The sequence below is a fragment of the Oncorhynchus nerka genome, linkage group LG9a (genome assembly GCF_034236695.1).
Source record: "Oncorhynchus nerka isolate Pitt River linkage group LG9a, Oner_Uvic_2.0, whole genome shotgun sequence".
Classification (NCBI taxonomy): Eukaryota; Metazoa; Chordata; class Actinopteri; order Salmoniformes; family Salmonidae; genus Oncorhynchus; species Oncorhynchus nerka.
Window position 1 is genome coordinate 1,111,340 of NC_088404.1, and position 15,617 is coordinate 1,126,956.

General features: G+C 50.3%; 1 protein-coding gene across 3 annotated transcripts in view; it reads right to left on the reverse strand.

Moving 5' to 3' along the window:
- Positions 1 to 677: 677 nt before the first annotated feature.
- Positions 678 to 15,617, reverse strand: part of lg9ah15orf39 (linkage group 9a C15orf39 homolog) — a 51,485-nt gene continuing 36,545 nt past the window's right edge. For 2 of the 3 annotated variants that reach the window (XM_065022179.1, XM_065022178.1), the window contains exon 4: positions 678 to 1,328. In XM_065022179.1, coding sequence (XP_064878251.1) covers positions 871 to 1,328 — 458 coding nt within the window. In that variant the 3' untranslated portion in view covers positions 678 to 870. Of the gene's footprint in view, positions 1,329 to 10,780; positions 10,819 to 15,617 lie in introns of all 3 variants that reach the window. The other variant, XM_065022180.1, reaches the window with a different exon arrangement.

Below are 15,617 nucleotides of genomic sequence, written 5' to 3' on the forward strand. Positions count from 1 at the left end.
AGGATGAGAAGGTGGTGAGGTGGCGCAGGGTAGAAGAGAAGCCGCTGAAATGCAGCCCTCGCTGGGGGAGCTTGGAGGACATCCTCCTGGAAAGACATACATCACTGGTTCTTTCCCTGGCCTCTCCTCTGTCCCCCTCCCTGTCCCTCTTTCCCCTGGCCTCCCCATCCTCTGTCTCTGAGAGGAGAGGCTGGCTGTCTGAGAGAGGAGGCGGACTGTGTCGACGCAGTTCAGGGACAGAGACAGCCTGGTATCGCGTCTGTTGTCCTTTAAGTCCCTCAGGAAACAACACCTTCCTCAGCTTGAGGATCATCCCTGACTGGCTCTTCGTCCTGAGGCCCTGGGACCAGGCTGAACCTGAGGATGGGGTCTTGTAGGACGGCACGGACAATAGTGTGGAGGCTCGATCCCTGTTGCTAGGAGACGAAGACAGCTCGTCTGAGGTCAAAGGGCACGTCCAGGAGTTAGACTCCTCCTCCACCTCCAGCAGGGGTGTGGCTGATGGCTCCTCCTCTTCCTCCAGCTTATTGCCTCCATTCCGCTCTCCATCCCCCTTTCCCCTTTTCTCTCCATCACTCTTTCCATCCCCCTTTCCCCTTTTCTCTCCATCCCTCTCTCTATCCCCCTTTCCCCTTTTCTCTCCATCCCCCTTTCCCCTTTTCTCTCCATCCCCCTTTCCCCTTTTCTCTCCATCCCTCTCTCCATCACTCTCTCCATCCCTCCTGTCAGAGTCACTGCCTGCATCACTGCTCCACACCGGCCGGCCGTTCCTTTCCTCCTCCTCCTGATTAACAGTGTTCTTTAGAATGTTCCAGTCTCCAGCTTGCTCTGTGCTCCCACCACCCTCCAACACCGTGCGATCCCTCGTCCCTACAAACAGAGGTTTGGGGAAGCTCTTCTTCTTCTTCTTGCCTTTCCCCTCTTTCCTCTTGTGCATCTTAAAGTGTGAGGATGATGATGATCCTCTCTTCGGGTCCTCTCTCGGTCTCTGTAAGGGAGGCTAGCTGTGGCTCTGCAGCTCGGTCTCTGAGAGGAGAGGCTAGCTGTGGCTCTGCAGCTCGGTCTCTGAGAGGAGAGGCTAGCTGTGGCTCTGCAGCTCGGTCTCTGAGAGGAGAGGCTAGCTGTGGCTCTGCAGCTCGGGGTCTGAGACGGAGACAGACTGATACATTCCTCCAGGTGTTGTGGTGAGGTGGTGGTCTGTGTTCCAATGTCACAGCGGTTGTTGGGTTGTGAACATGGTCCAGTGTTAGTGGCCAGTGAGCTATTCAAACGATACTCTGAACACAGCGTTCCTTCTGGTGTCCTGGCCGTGTCACATGGCTCTACACCTGAAACACAGGCAACATGGCCGTTAGGATGTCTTTACATTAGCATAATGTGTCAACTTGAAATGACAGGAGGATAAATCACATTGTTCTTTGATTGCAGTTCACCAAAAATAATCAAGAGATATGAAGAAGAAAAGAGTGAAAGACGTTAACGGGGGACAGAAAGACGTTAACGGGAGGACAGAAAGACGTTAACGGGAGGACAGAAAGACGTTAACGGGAGGACAGAAAGACGTTAACGGGAGGACAGAAAGACGTTAACGGGGATGACAGAAAAAGTAAATCAAAGTTGAACATTTCCCTGGAGAAAGGAGAAGGAGAGCAGACAAAATCCCACATCCAGTCTAAACTGCCACAGTGACTAGACACAGAACTGCAACAGACCAGATAACTGCACTCCACCACCAACCAGACCACTCCACCACCAACCAGACCACTCCAACACCAACCAGACCACTCCACCACACCGCCAACCAGACCACTCCACCACACCGCCAACCAGACCACTCCACCACACCGCCAACCAGACCACTCCACCACACCGTCAACCAGACCACTCCACCACACCGTCAACCAGACCACTCCACCACCCGTCAACCAGACCACTCCACCACCAACCAGACCACTCCACCACACCACCAACCAGACCACTCCACCACACCGCCAACCAGACCACTCCACCACACCGCCAACCAGACCACTCCACCACACCGCCAACCATACCACTCCACCACACCGCCAACCAGACCACTCCACCACACCGCCAACCAGACCACTCCACCAACCAGACCACTCCACCACACCACCAACCAGACCACTCCACCAGTTCCTTCCACCAGACCACTCCACCAGTTCCTTCCACCAGACCAGTCCACCAACCAGACCACTCCACCAACCAGACCACTCCACCAACCAGACCGCTCCACCACACTGCCAACCAGACCACTCCGCCAGACCACTCCACCAACCAGACCCCTCCACCAGTCCCTCCACCAGGCCCCTCCACGACCAGACCACTCCACCACACCGCCACCCAGACCACTCCACCAGACCACTCCACATGACCACTCCACCACACCGCCAACCAGACCACTCCACCAACCAGACCACACCGCCAACCAGACCACTCCACCACACCACCAACCAGACCACTCCACCAACCAGACCACTCCACATCATGCCAAACACGATCTGGGACCAGGCTAGTTGTTCTATACCCTGATCCCAGATCTGTTTGGGCTGTAAAGCCAACTCCCATGGTCATGCCAAACACGATCTGGGACCAGGCTAGTTGTTCTATACCCTGATCCCAGATCTGTTTGGGCTGTAAAGCCAACTCCCATGGTCATGCCAAACACGATCTGGGACCAGGCTAGCTGTTCTATGAGTAATCCTACAGAAGGGAAAAATCCATTGTTTTCATTAGACCAGTGTTGATACAGTCCCAAAAAATGTTTTACATGTCAGCAGTCAAGTTTTCAAGATATTGGACTTTCAAGAAGCAGAAGTGTCACCAGCCACACCATGATGATATAAAATGCACATAAAGATGCATGTACAGGAAGAAGGTAGTCATGTTGTTAATATGATTATTAACAGCAGTTATCACAGTGTTATTAACTCTAAGGGTTATTAGTTCAATAATCATAGGTAGAGTTTGTTGACATTTCAACTTGAGTTGTGTGGTTAGAACTAGTGTGATACTGGATTGTTTGTGAGTATTGTTACATGCACACAACAATATGATTAGTGTGAAGTCAGATTGATATAGTTTGATTTAAACGTTTACATGCGTTGCAAGAAGAACGGTTCCCTAATAATCTTGTTACACGACATCTGAAATCAGGCTACATGATAAATGCAGAAAAATCGGCAAATCAAAATAAACGTTCAAACATGTTATTTTTGTGAAGCAGATCAAACACCAACCAGACCACTCCACCACACCGTCAACCAGACCACTCCACCACACCGTCAACCAGACCACTCCACCACACCGTCAACCAGACCACTCCACCACACCGTAAACCAGACCACTCCACCACACCGTCAACCAGACCACTCCACCACACCGTCAACCAGACCACTCCACCACACCGTCAACCAGACCACTCCACCACACCGTCAACCAGACCACTCCACCACCAGTCAACCAGACCACTCCACCACCAACCAGACCACTCCACCACCAGTCAACCAGACCACTCCACCACCAGTCAACCAGACCACTCCACCACCAGTCAACCAGACCACTCCACCACACCACCAACCAGACCACTCCACCACACCGTCAACCAGACCACTCCACCACCCCGTCAACCAGACCACTCCACCACCCCGTCAACCAGACCACTCCACCACCCCGTCAACCAGACCACTCCACCACCCCGTCAACCAGACCACTCCACCACCCCGTCAACCAGACCACTCCACCACCCCGTCAACCAGACCACTCCACCACCCCGTCAACCAGACCACTCCACCGCCAACCGGACCACTCCACCGCCAACCGGACCACTCCACCGCCAACCGGACCACTCCACCGCCAACCAGACCACTCCACCGCCAACCAGACCACTCCACCGCCAACCAGACCACTCCACCGTCAACCAGACCACTCCACCACACCGTCAACCAGACCACTCCACCACACCGCCAACCAGACCACTCCACCGTCAACCAGACCACTCCACCGTCAACCAGACCACTCCACCACACCGTCAACCAGACCACTCCACCACACCGTCAACCAGACCACTCCACCACACCGTCAACCAGACCACTCCACCACACCGTCAACCAGACCACTCCACCACACCGTCAACCAGACCACTCCACCACACCGTCAACCAGACCACTCCACCACACCGCCAACCAGACCACTCCACCACCAACCAGACCACTCCACCACCAACCAGACCACTCCACCACACCACCAACCAGACCACTCCACCACCAACCAGACCACTCTACCACCAACCAGACCACTCTACCACCAACCAGACCACTCTACCACCAACCAGACCACTCTACCACCAACCAGACCACTCTACCACCAACCAGACCACTCTACCACCAACCAGACCACTCTACCGCCAACCAGACCACTCCACCAACCAGACCACACCGCCAACCAGACCACTCCACCACACCACCAACCAGACCACTCCACCAACCAGACCACTCCACCAACCAGACCACTCCACCAACCAGACCACTCCACCACACCACCAACCAGACCACTCCACCAGTTCCTTCCACCAGACCAGTGCACCAACCAGACCACTCCACCAACCAGACCCCTCCACCAGTTCCCTCCACCAGGCCCCTCCACCACCAGACCACTCCACCACACCGTCAACCAGACCACTCCACTAGTTCCCTCCACCAGACCACTCCACCCACCAGACCACTCCACCACACCGTCAACCAGACCACTCCACCACACCGTCAAGCAGACCACTCCACCAGACCGTCAACCAGACCACTCCACCAGACCGTCAATCAGACCACTCCACCAGACCGTCAACCAGACCACTCCACCACACCGTCAACCAGACCACTCCACCACACCGTCAACCAGACCACTCCACCACACCGTCAACCAGACCACTCCACCACACCGTCAACCAGACCACTCCACCACACCGTCAACCAGACCACTCCACCACACCGTCAACCAGACCACTCCACCACACCGTCAACCAGACCACTCCACCACACCGTCAACCAGACCACTCCACCACACCGCCAACCAGACCACTCCACCACACCGCCAACCAGACCACTCCACCACACCGCCAACCACACCATCAACCAGACCACTCCACCACACCGTCAACCAGACCACTCCACCACACCGCCAACCAGACCACTCCACCACACCGCCAACCAGACCACTCCACCACACCGTCCACCAGACCACTCTACCACCAACCAGACCACTCTACCACCAACCAGACCACTCCACCACACCGTCAACCAGACCACACCGTCAACCAGACCACTCCACCACACCGTCAACCAGACCACTCCACCACACCACCAACCAGACCACTCCACCAACCAGACCACTCCACCAACCAGACCACTCCACCATACCACTCCACCAACCAGACCACTCCACCATACCACTCCACCAGACCACTCCACCAGACCACCACACCACTCCACCACACCACCAACCAGACCACCAACCAGACCACTCCACCACACCACTCCACCATACCACCAACCAGACCACTCCACCAGACCACTCCACCAGACCACACCACTCCACCAACCAGACCACTCCACCACACCACCAACCAGACCACTCCACCACACCACCAACCAGACCACTCCACCACCAACCAGACCACTCCACCACACCACCAACCAGACCACTCCACCAACCAGACCACTCCACCACACCACCAACCAGACCACTCCACCACACCACCACACCACTCCACCAACCAGACCACTCCACCACACCACTCCACTAGTTCCCTCCGCCACACCGCCAACCAGACCACTCCACCACACCACCGACCAGACCACTCCACCAGTTCCCTCCACCACACCACTCCACTAGTTCCCTCCACCACACCGCCAACCATACCACCAACCAGTTCCCTCCACCAGACCGCCAACCAGACCACTCCACCAGTTCTCTCCACCACACCGCCAACCAGACCACTCCACCAGTTCCCTCCACCACACCGCCAACCAGACCACTCCACCAGTTCCCTCCACCAGTTCACTCCACCAGTCCCCTCCACCAGTTCACTCCACCAGGCCCCTCCACCACACCACTCCACCAGGACCCTCCACCACACCACTCCACCAGGACCCTCCACCACACCACCAACCAGGACCCTCCACCACACCAACCAGGCCCCTCCACCAAGCCCCTCCACCCAACTCATATTTCGCTGAAAGACTAGAACAGTGTTCATCTATTAAAATCAGAAAACTATGAGTCCCAAATGGCACCCTATTCCTGAAATAGTGCACTACTTTTGACCAGGACTCATTTGGCAGGCACCCAATGACTGAACAGTGTTGACCTCAGCCTCAGAGTGAAAGGTGAGAATACTAATAGTGCTGCAGTATACAGGCTACATGACAACACAGTCTGCTGCTACAGAAGATCAACATGAATAAACCAACACACCTGGGTTTCAACATCTTTCAAATACTTTGTGTTTGCTTTAGCCTGCCTACAGTTCCATTTGGGCAGGGTTAGTAAATTGTAACTTCCATTGGTTCCTTTGTGCAAGGCAAAGCACAATCCAGCCTAGTGTAAGTATTTGAACCCAGGTCTGAATATTTTTTTTTGCTAATACAGGAAGAAAAGGGTCAGATAGAAGTCAAGTTCCCATGTGACCCCCATGTGACCCACATGTGAACACTAACAAAGTCAGCACTCAGCAGAGAACAGGAAATAACCAACTATCTGGCTGGATTAGATGATTCAGTTAGTGAAATCAGTTATGTTGACAGAGGTCAAAAGATTAAATCAGTCACAACTGTTGAGATAATGTCAAAGACTAGCGTGTGTTTCTAACCAAACTTTACCAAATAAATATCAAGTTTAAAATCTACTTCATAAAAAAAGAGAGTTAGAGATGCTAGTGATATGATGTCAGTGTTGTTTTTTCCAACACATTTCTGTAGGGGACAAATGAGATGAAAGGGTGAAAGGCGAATTTAAAATAGTTCATTTTTGGGTGGGGGGGCTTGGTTAAAAATAAAAAGGCAAAATGGACATTTGAAATGAAACGGACAAAAGAAAGAGATGTGAAAAGGAGAGAGAGGGGTAGCTTGGTTATGGACACGTTTAACTACTACATCTGGTCACTAACCCAGAGGACAGAATACAGGTCCCTAAATGGTCCACCACTTCCTTCCTTACAACGAACGTCTGAGTTTTAGTTGCACTGTATCACATGGTGCTGTTCTACACCCTGATCCCAGATCTGTTTGGGCTGTAAAGCCAACTCCCATCATCATGCCAAACACGATCTGGGACCAGGCTAGTTGTTCTATACCCTGATCCCAGATCTGTTTGGGCTGTAAAGCCAACTCCCATGGTCATGCCAAACACGATCTGGGACCAGGCTAGTTGTTCTATACCCTGATCCCAGATCTGTTTGGGCTGTAAAGCCAACTCCCATGGTCATGCCAAACACGATCTGGGACCAGGCTAGCTGTTCTATGAGTAATCCTACAGAAGGGAAAAATCCATTGTTTTCATTAGACCAGTGTTGATACAGTCCCAAAAAATGTTTTACATGTCAGCAGTCAAGTTTTCAAGATATTGGACTTTCAAGAAGCAGAAGTGTCACCAGCCACACCATGATGATATAAAATGCACATAAAGATGCATGTACAGGAAGAAGGTAGTCATGTTGTTAATATGATTATTAACAGCAGTTATCACAGTGTTATTAACTCTAAGGGTTATTAGTTCAATAATCATAGGTAGAGTTTGTTGACATTTCAACTTGAGTTGTGTGGTTAGAACTAGTGTGATACTGGATTGTTTGTGAGTATTGTTACATGCACACAACAATATGATTAGTGTGAAGTCAGATTGATATAGTTTGATTTAAACGTTTACATGCGTTGCAAGAAGAACGGTTCCCTAATAATCTTGTTACACGACATCTGAAATCAGGCTACATGATAAATGCAGAAAAATCGGCAAATCAAAATAAACGTTCAAACATGTTATTTTTGTGAAGCAGATCAAACACCAACCAGACCACTCCACCACACCGTCAACCAGACCACTCCACCACACCGTCAACCAGACCACTCCACCACACCGTCAACCAGACCACTCCACCACACCGTAAACCAGACCACTCCACCACACCGTCAACCAGACCACTCCACCACACCGTCAACCAGACCACTCCACCACACCGTCAACCAGACCACTCCACCACACCGTCAACCAGACCACTCCACCACCAGTCAACCAGACCACTCCACCACCAACCAGACCACTCCACCACCAGTCAACCAGACCACTCCACCACCAGTCAACCAGACCACTCCACCACCAGTCAACCAGACCACTCCACCACACCGTCAACCAGACCACTCCACCACCCCGTCAACCAGACCACTCCACCACCCCGTCAACCAGACCACTCCACCACCCCGTCAACCAGACCACTCCACCACCCCGCCAACCGGACCACTCCACCGCCAACCGGACCACTCCACCGCCAACCGGACCACTCCACCGCCAACCAGACCACTCCACCGCCAACCAGACCACTCCACCGCCAACCAGACCACTCCACCACACCGTCAACCAGACCACTCCACCACACCGTCAACCAGACCACTCCACCACACCGTCAACCAGACCACTCCACCACACCGCCAACCAGACCACTCCACCGTCAACCAGACCACTCCACCGTCAACCAGACCACTCCACCACACCGTCAACCAGACCACTCCACCACACCGTCAACCAGACCACTCCACCACACCGTCAACCAGACCACTCCACCACACCGTCAACCAGACCACTCCACCACACCGTCAACCAGACCACTCCACCACACCGCCAACCAGACCACTCCACCACCAACCAGACCACTCCACCACCAACCAGACCACTCCACCACACCACCAACCAGACCACTCCACCACCAACCAGACCACCAACCAGACCACTCTACCACCAACCAGACCACTCTACCACCAACCAGACCACTCTACCACCAACCAGACCACTCTACCACCAACCAGACCACTCTACCACCAACCAGACCACTCTACCACCAACCAGACCACTCTACCACCAACCAGACCACTCTACCACAAACCAGACCACTCTACCACCAACCAGACCACTCTACCACCAACCAGACCACTCTACCACCAACCAGACCACTCTACCACCAACCAGACCACTCTACCACCAACCAGACCACTCTACCACCAACCAGACCACTCCACCACCAACCAGACCACCCCACCACCAACCAGACTACCACACCGTCAACCAGACCACTCTACCACACCGTCAACCAGACCACTCCACCACCAGTCAACCAGACCACTCCACCACCAGTCAACCAGACCACTCCACCACCAGTCAACCAGACCACTCCACCACCAGTCAACCAGACCACTCCACCACCAGTCAACCAGACCACTCCACCACCAGTCAACCAGACCACTCCACCACCAACCAGACCACTCTACCACCAACCAGACCACTCTACCACCAACCAGACCAATCTACCACCAACCAGACCACTCTACCACCAACCAGACCACTCTACCAACTTGAGTTGGTTAGAACTAGTGAGGGGGAGGCTCTGCTGGCACATGCTCAGATCAAACACCAACCAGACCAGAACTTGAGTTGTGTGGTTAGAACTAGTGAAGGGGAGTCTCTGCTGTCACATGCTCAGATCAAACACCAACCAGACCAGAACGTGAGTTGTGTGGTTAGAACTAGTGAAGGGGAGTCTCTGCTGGCACATGCTCAGATCAAACACCAACCAGACCAGAACTTGAGTTGTGTGGTTAGAACTAGTGAAGGGGAGTCTCTCCTGGCACATGCTCAGATCAAACACGCCACTGGAACTCTGATGAAGCTGTTTACATGTCCTAAACATTACATCATTATATGAATGCTCAGTGTTTGAGATCAATTGACACCCTTTACCATGGCACTTTGAGATTTATTTTAAACTGCAAAACCCTTACGCACCACTGCACTTTATATACCAGGGTTGGCTGGCCTTCTCTAGTCACTTGTAGGCTCAGTCACTGGTATACTTTAATTTACAAAGCCATTTGGGGTTTACTACCTTTTTATTTGGGCATTTGTATTGTTCAGAAATGTGGTGGGTCGTCTCTTTGTTCGCTGGACTTTATCCTGCTAACTGTTCCAAATGTCCGAACTGAATTTGGTAAAAGGGCTTTTATGTCCCATCGTCTTGGAACGCCTTACAAAATACTTTAAAACTGGAAGAACTTGTCCCGATCTGTGTTTTTAAATCACCGATGAATAATCTTGAGACTGATTTCCTGACCTGTCAATGTTTTTAATTTGCCGTTTTTGATTTTGTTATACTCTTGTGAATTCTATGGTTTTTACTAGATTACTTGTAGTTTTACATGTTGTTTGTCTGTAATCTTGGCCAGGACGCTCTTGAAAAAGAGATTTTAAATCTCAATGAGCCCTTCCTGTTTAAATAAATAAAAGATTGAAACATTTTTTATTTTTTTTGTTAGCATCGTCGTATGCTTACTTAGATGTTGACCTTACGCCGATTTAAGATAAGCAGAGAAAAGGTGTTTACATGACTAATGTCGTACTCTGCCTACTGCCATAGATCAGTTTAATATCAGATTGTTAGTGTGCATGGAAACGTAGCCAGTGATGTAGTAAGTGGGGGGGGGTTAACAGAGCAGAAAGCAGCAGATACCTGGGCTGTCTTTTGGGGAGCATCAGGTGACGGCGACTCTGCAAAACAATGAATGGAATGGATTTGAAATGAAATGAAAATGTAAACAGTTCTAAAATAGAGAGGGAATGGAAAACATGCTTATGAATACAATTATAGTAGTATCTCTCCCATTACTAGAAATTATATTCAAGGACCTGAAATCACATTTATAAAACCTGAGAACCGTTTTTGCCTACTAAACATTTTATAAAGAATGGAGTGAATCCTAACTTCCATGAAAGTTCAGTCTCCCATTGAGATCAATGCAAGTGAAAATATGATTTACCCCGACTTTGACTCAGTACAGTAGTGTGACTATACGACTCAGTACAGTAGTGTGACTATACGACTCAGTACAGTAGTGTGACTATACGACTCAGTACAGTAGTGTGACTATACGACTCAGTACAGTAGTGACTATACGACTCAGTACAGTAGTGACTATACGACTCAGTACAGTAGTGACTATACGACTCAGTACAGTAGTGACTATACGACTCAGTACAGTAATGACTATACGACTCAGAACAGTAATGACTATACGACTCAGAACAGTAATGACTATACGACTCAGAACAGTAATGACTATACGACTCAGAACAGTAGTGACTATACGACTCAGTACAGTAGTGACTATACGACTCAGTACAGTAGTGACTATACAACTCAGTACAGTAGTGTGACTATGCATATAGAGGACCGACTCAGTACAGTAGTGTGACTATGCATATAGAGGACCGACTCAGTACAGTAGTGTGACTATGCATATAGAGGACCGACTCAGTACAGTAGTGTGACTATGCATATAGAGGAACGACTCAGTACAGTAGTGTGACTATGCATATAGAGGACCGACTCAGTACAGTAGTGTGACTATGCATATAGAGGAACGACTCAGTACAGTAGTGTGACTATGCATATAGAGGAACGACTCAGTACAGTAGTGTGACTATGCATATAGAGGACCGACTCAGTACAGTAGTGTGACTATGCATATAGAGGAACGACTCAGTACAGTAGTGTGACTATGCATATAGAGGACCGACTCAGTACAGTAGTGTGACTATGCATATAGAGGACCGACTCAGTACAGTAGTGTGACTATGCATATAGAGGACCGACTCAGTACAGTAGTGTGACTATGCATATAGGGGACCGACTCAGTACAGTAGTGTGACTATGCATATAGAGGACCGACTCAGTACAGTAGTGTGACTATGCATATAGGGGACCGACTCAGTACAGTAGTGTGACTATGCATATAGGGGACCGACTCAGTACAGTAGTGTGACTATGCATATAGGGGACCGACTCAGTACAGTAGTGTGACTATGCATATAGAGGACCGACTCAGTACAGTAGTGTGACTATGCATATAGAGGACCGACTCAGTACAGTCGTGTGACTATGCATATAGAGGAACGACTCAGTACAGTAGTGTGACTATGCATATAGAGGAACGACTCAGTACAGACTCAGCTCTCATTGTTAAAGGAAGGAAATAACAGCGCAGTAGAGGGGGATTTCCAGAACCAGCCTGTTACCATGGTGACCTGCTGGGAGTGAAGCACTAGTATTATGAGATGGTAGAAAAACTCCAGGAAGCATCTGAAATGGCCCCCTATTCCGTATGACCCTGGTCAACAGTAGAGCCCTATATATGGACCCTGATCAACAGTAGAGCCCTATATATGGACCCTACCCTGGTCAACAGTAGAGCCCTATATATGGACCCTGATCAACAGTAGAGCCCTATATATGAACCCTGGTCAACAGTAGAGCCCTATATATGGACCCTGGTCAACAGTAGGGCCCTATATATGGACCCTGGTCAACAGTATGGCCCTATATATGGACCCTGGTCAACAGTAGAGCCCTATATATGGACCCTGGTCAACAGTAGAGCCCTATATATGGACCCTACCCTGGTCAACAGTAGAGCCCTATATATAAACCCTGGTCAACAGTAGAGCCCTATATATGTAGGGCCCCAGGACTACCTGACATGATGACTCCTTGCTGTCCCCAGTCCACCTGGCCATGCTGCTGCTCCAGTTTCAACTTCCACCTGACTGTGCTGCTGCTCCAGTTTAAACTGTTCTGCCTTATTATTATTCGACCATGCTGGTCATTTATGAACATTTAAACATCTTGGCCATGTTCTGTTATAATCTCCACCCGGCACAGCCAGAAGAGGACTGGCCACCCCACATAGCCTGGTTCCTCTCTAGGTTTCTTCCTAGGTTTTGGCCTTTCTAGGGAGTTTTTCCTAGCCACCGTGCTTCTACACCTGCATTGCTTGCTGTTTGGGGTTTTAGGCTGGGTTTCTGTACAGCACTTTGAGATATCAGCTGATGTACGAAGGGCTATATAAATAAATGTGATTTGATTTGATGTACCCTGGTTAACAGTAGGGCCCTAAAAATGTACCCTACCCTGGTCAACAGTAGAGCCCTATATATGGACCCTATCCTGGTCAACAGTAGAGCCCTATATATGGACCCTGGTCAACAGTAGAGCCCTATATATGGACCCTGGTCAACAGTAGGCACCTATATATGGACCCTGGTCAACAGTAAAGCCCTATATTTGGGCCCTGGTCAACAGTAGAGCCCTATATATGGACCCTGGTCAACAGTAGGGCCCTATATATGGACCCTACCCTGGTCAACAGTAGAGCCCTATATATGGACCCTGGTCAACAGTAGAGCCCTATATATGGACCCTGGTCAACAGTAGGCACCTATATATGGACCCTGGTCAACAGTAAAGCCCTATATTTGGGCCCTGGTCAACAGTAGAGCCCTATATATGGACCCTGGTCAACAGTAGGGCCCTATATATGGACCCTTCCCTGGTCAACAGTAGGGCCCTATATATGGACCCTACCCTGGTCAACAGTAGAGCCCTATATATGGACCCTGGTCAACAGTAGAGCCCTATATATGGACCCTGGTCAACAGTAGAGCCCTATATATGGACCCTGGTCAACAGTAGAGCCCTTTATATGGATCCTGGTCAACAGTAGGGCCCTATATATGGACCCTGGTCAATAGTAGAGCCCTATATATGGACCCTACCCTGGTCAACAGTAGAGCCCTATATATGGACCCTGGTCAACAGTAGAGCCATATATATGGACCCTACCCTGGTCAACAGTAGAGCCCTATATATGGACCCTACCCTGGTCAACAGTAGAGCCCTATATACGGACCCTGGTCAACAGTAGAGCCCTATATATGGACCCTGGTCAACAGTAGAGCCCTATATACGGACCCTGGTTAACAGTAGAGCCTTATATATGGACCCTGGTCAACAGTAGAGCCTTATATATGGACCCTGGTCAACAGTAGAGCCCAATATATGGACCCTGGTCAACAGTAGTGCCCTATATATGGACCCTGGTCAACAGTAGAGCCCTATATATGGACCCTGGTCAACAGTAGAGCCCTATATATGGACCCTGGTCAACAGTAGGCACCTATATATGGACCCTGGTCAACAGTAAAGCCCTATATTTGGGCCCTGGTCAACAGTAGAGCCCTATATATGGACCCTGGTCAACAGTAGGGCCCTATATATGGACCCTGGTCAACAGTAGGCACCTATATATGGACCCTGGTCAACAGTAAAGCCCTATATTTGGGCCCTGGTCAACAGTAGAGCCCTATATATGGACCCTGGTCAACAGTAGGGCCCTATATATGGACCCTTCCCTGGTCAACAGTAGGGCCCTATATATGGACCCTACCCTGGTCAACAGTAGAGCCCTATATATGGACCCTGGTCAACAGTAGAGCCCTATATATGGACCCTGGTCAACAGTAGAGCCCTATATATGGACCCTGGTCAACAGTAGAGCCCTTTATATGGATCCTGGTCAACAGTAGGGCCCTATATATGGACCCTGGTCAATAGTAGAGCCCTATATATGGACCCTACCCTGGTCAACAGTAGAGCCCTATATATGGACCCTGGTCAACAGTAGAGCCATATATATGGACCCTACCCTGGTCAACAGTAGAGCCCTATATATGGACCCTACCCTACCCTGGTCAACAGTAGAGCCCTATACCCTACAGGACCCTGGTCAACAGTAGAGCCCTATATATGGACCCTGGTCAACAGTAGAGCCCTATATACGGACCCTGGTTAACAGTAGAGCCTTATATATGGACCCTGGTCAACAGTAGAGCCTTATATATGGACCCTGGTCAACAGTATCGCCCAATATATGGACCCTGGTCAACAGTAGTGCCCTATATATGGACCCTGGTCAACAGTAGAGCCCTATATATGGACCCTACCCTGATCAACAGTAGAGCCCTATATATGAACCCTGGTCAACAGTAGAGCCCTATATACGGACCCTGGTCAACAGTAGAGCACTATATACGGACCCTGGTCAACAGTAGAGCCCTATATATGGACCCTGGTTAACAGTAGAGCCCTATATATGGACCCTGGTCAACAGTAGAGCCCTATATATGGACCCTGGTCGACAGTAGGGCCCTATATATGGACCCTGGTCGACAGTAGGGCCCTATATATGGACCCTACCCTGGTCAACTGTAGGGCCTTATATATGGACCCTACCCTGGTCAACAGTAGGGCCTTATATATGGACCTTACCCTGGTCAACAGTAGAGCCCTATATATGAACCCTGGTCAACAGTAGGGCCCTATATATGGACCCTGGTCAACAGTAGGGCCCTATATATGGACCCTGGTCAACAGTAGGGCCCTATATATGGACCCTGGTCAACAGTAGGGCCCTATATATGGACCCTGGTCAACAGTAGGGCCCTATATATGG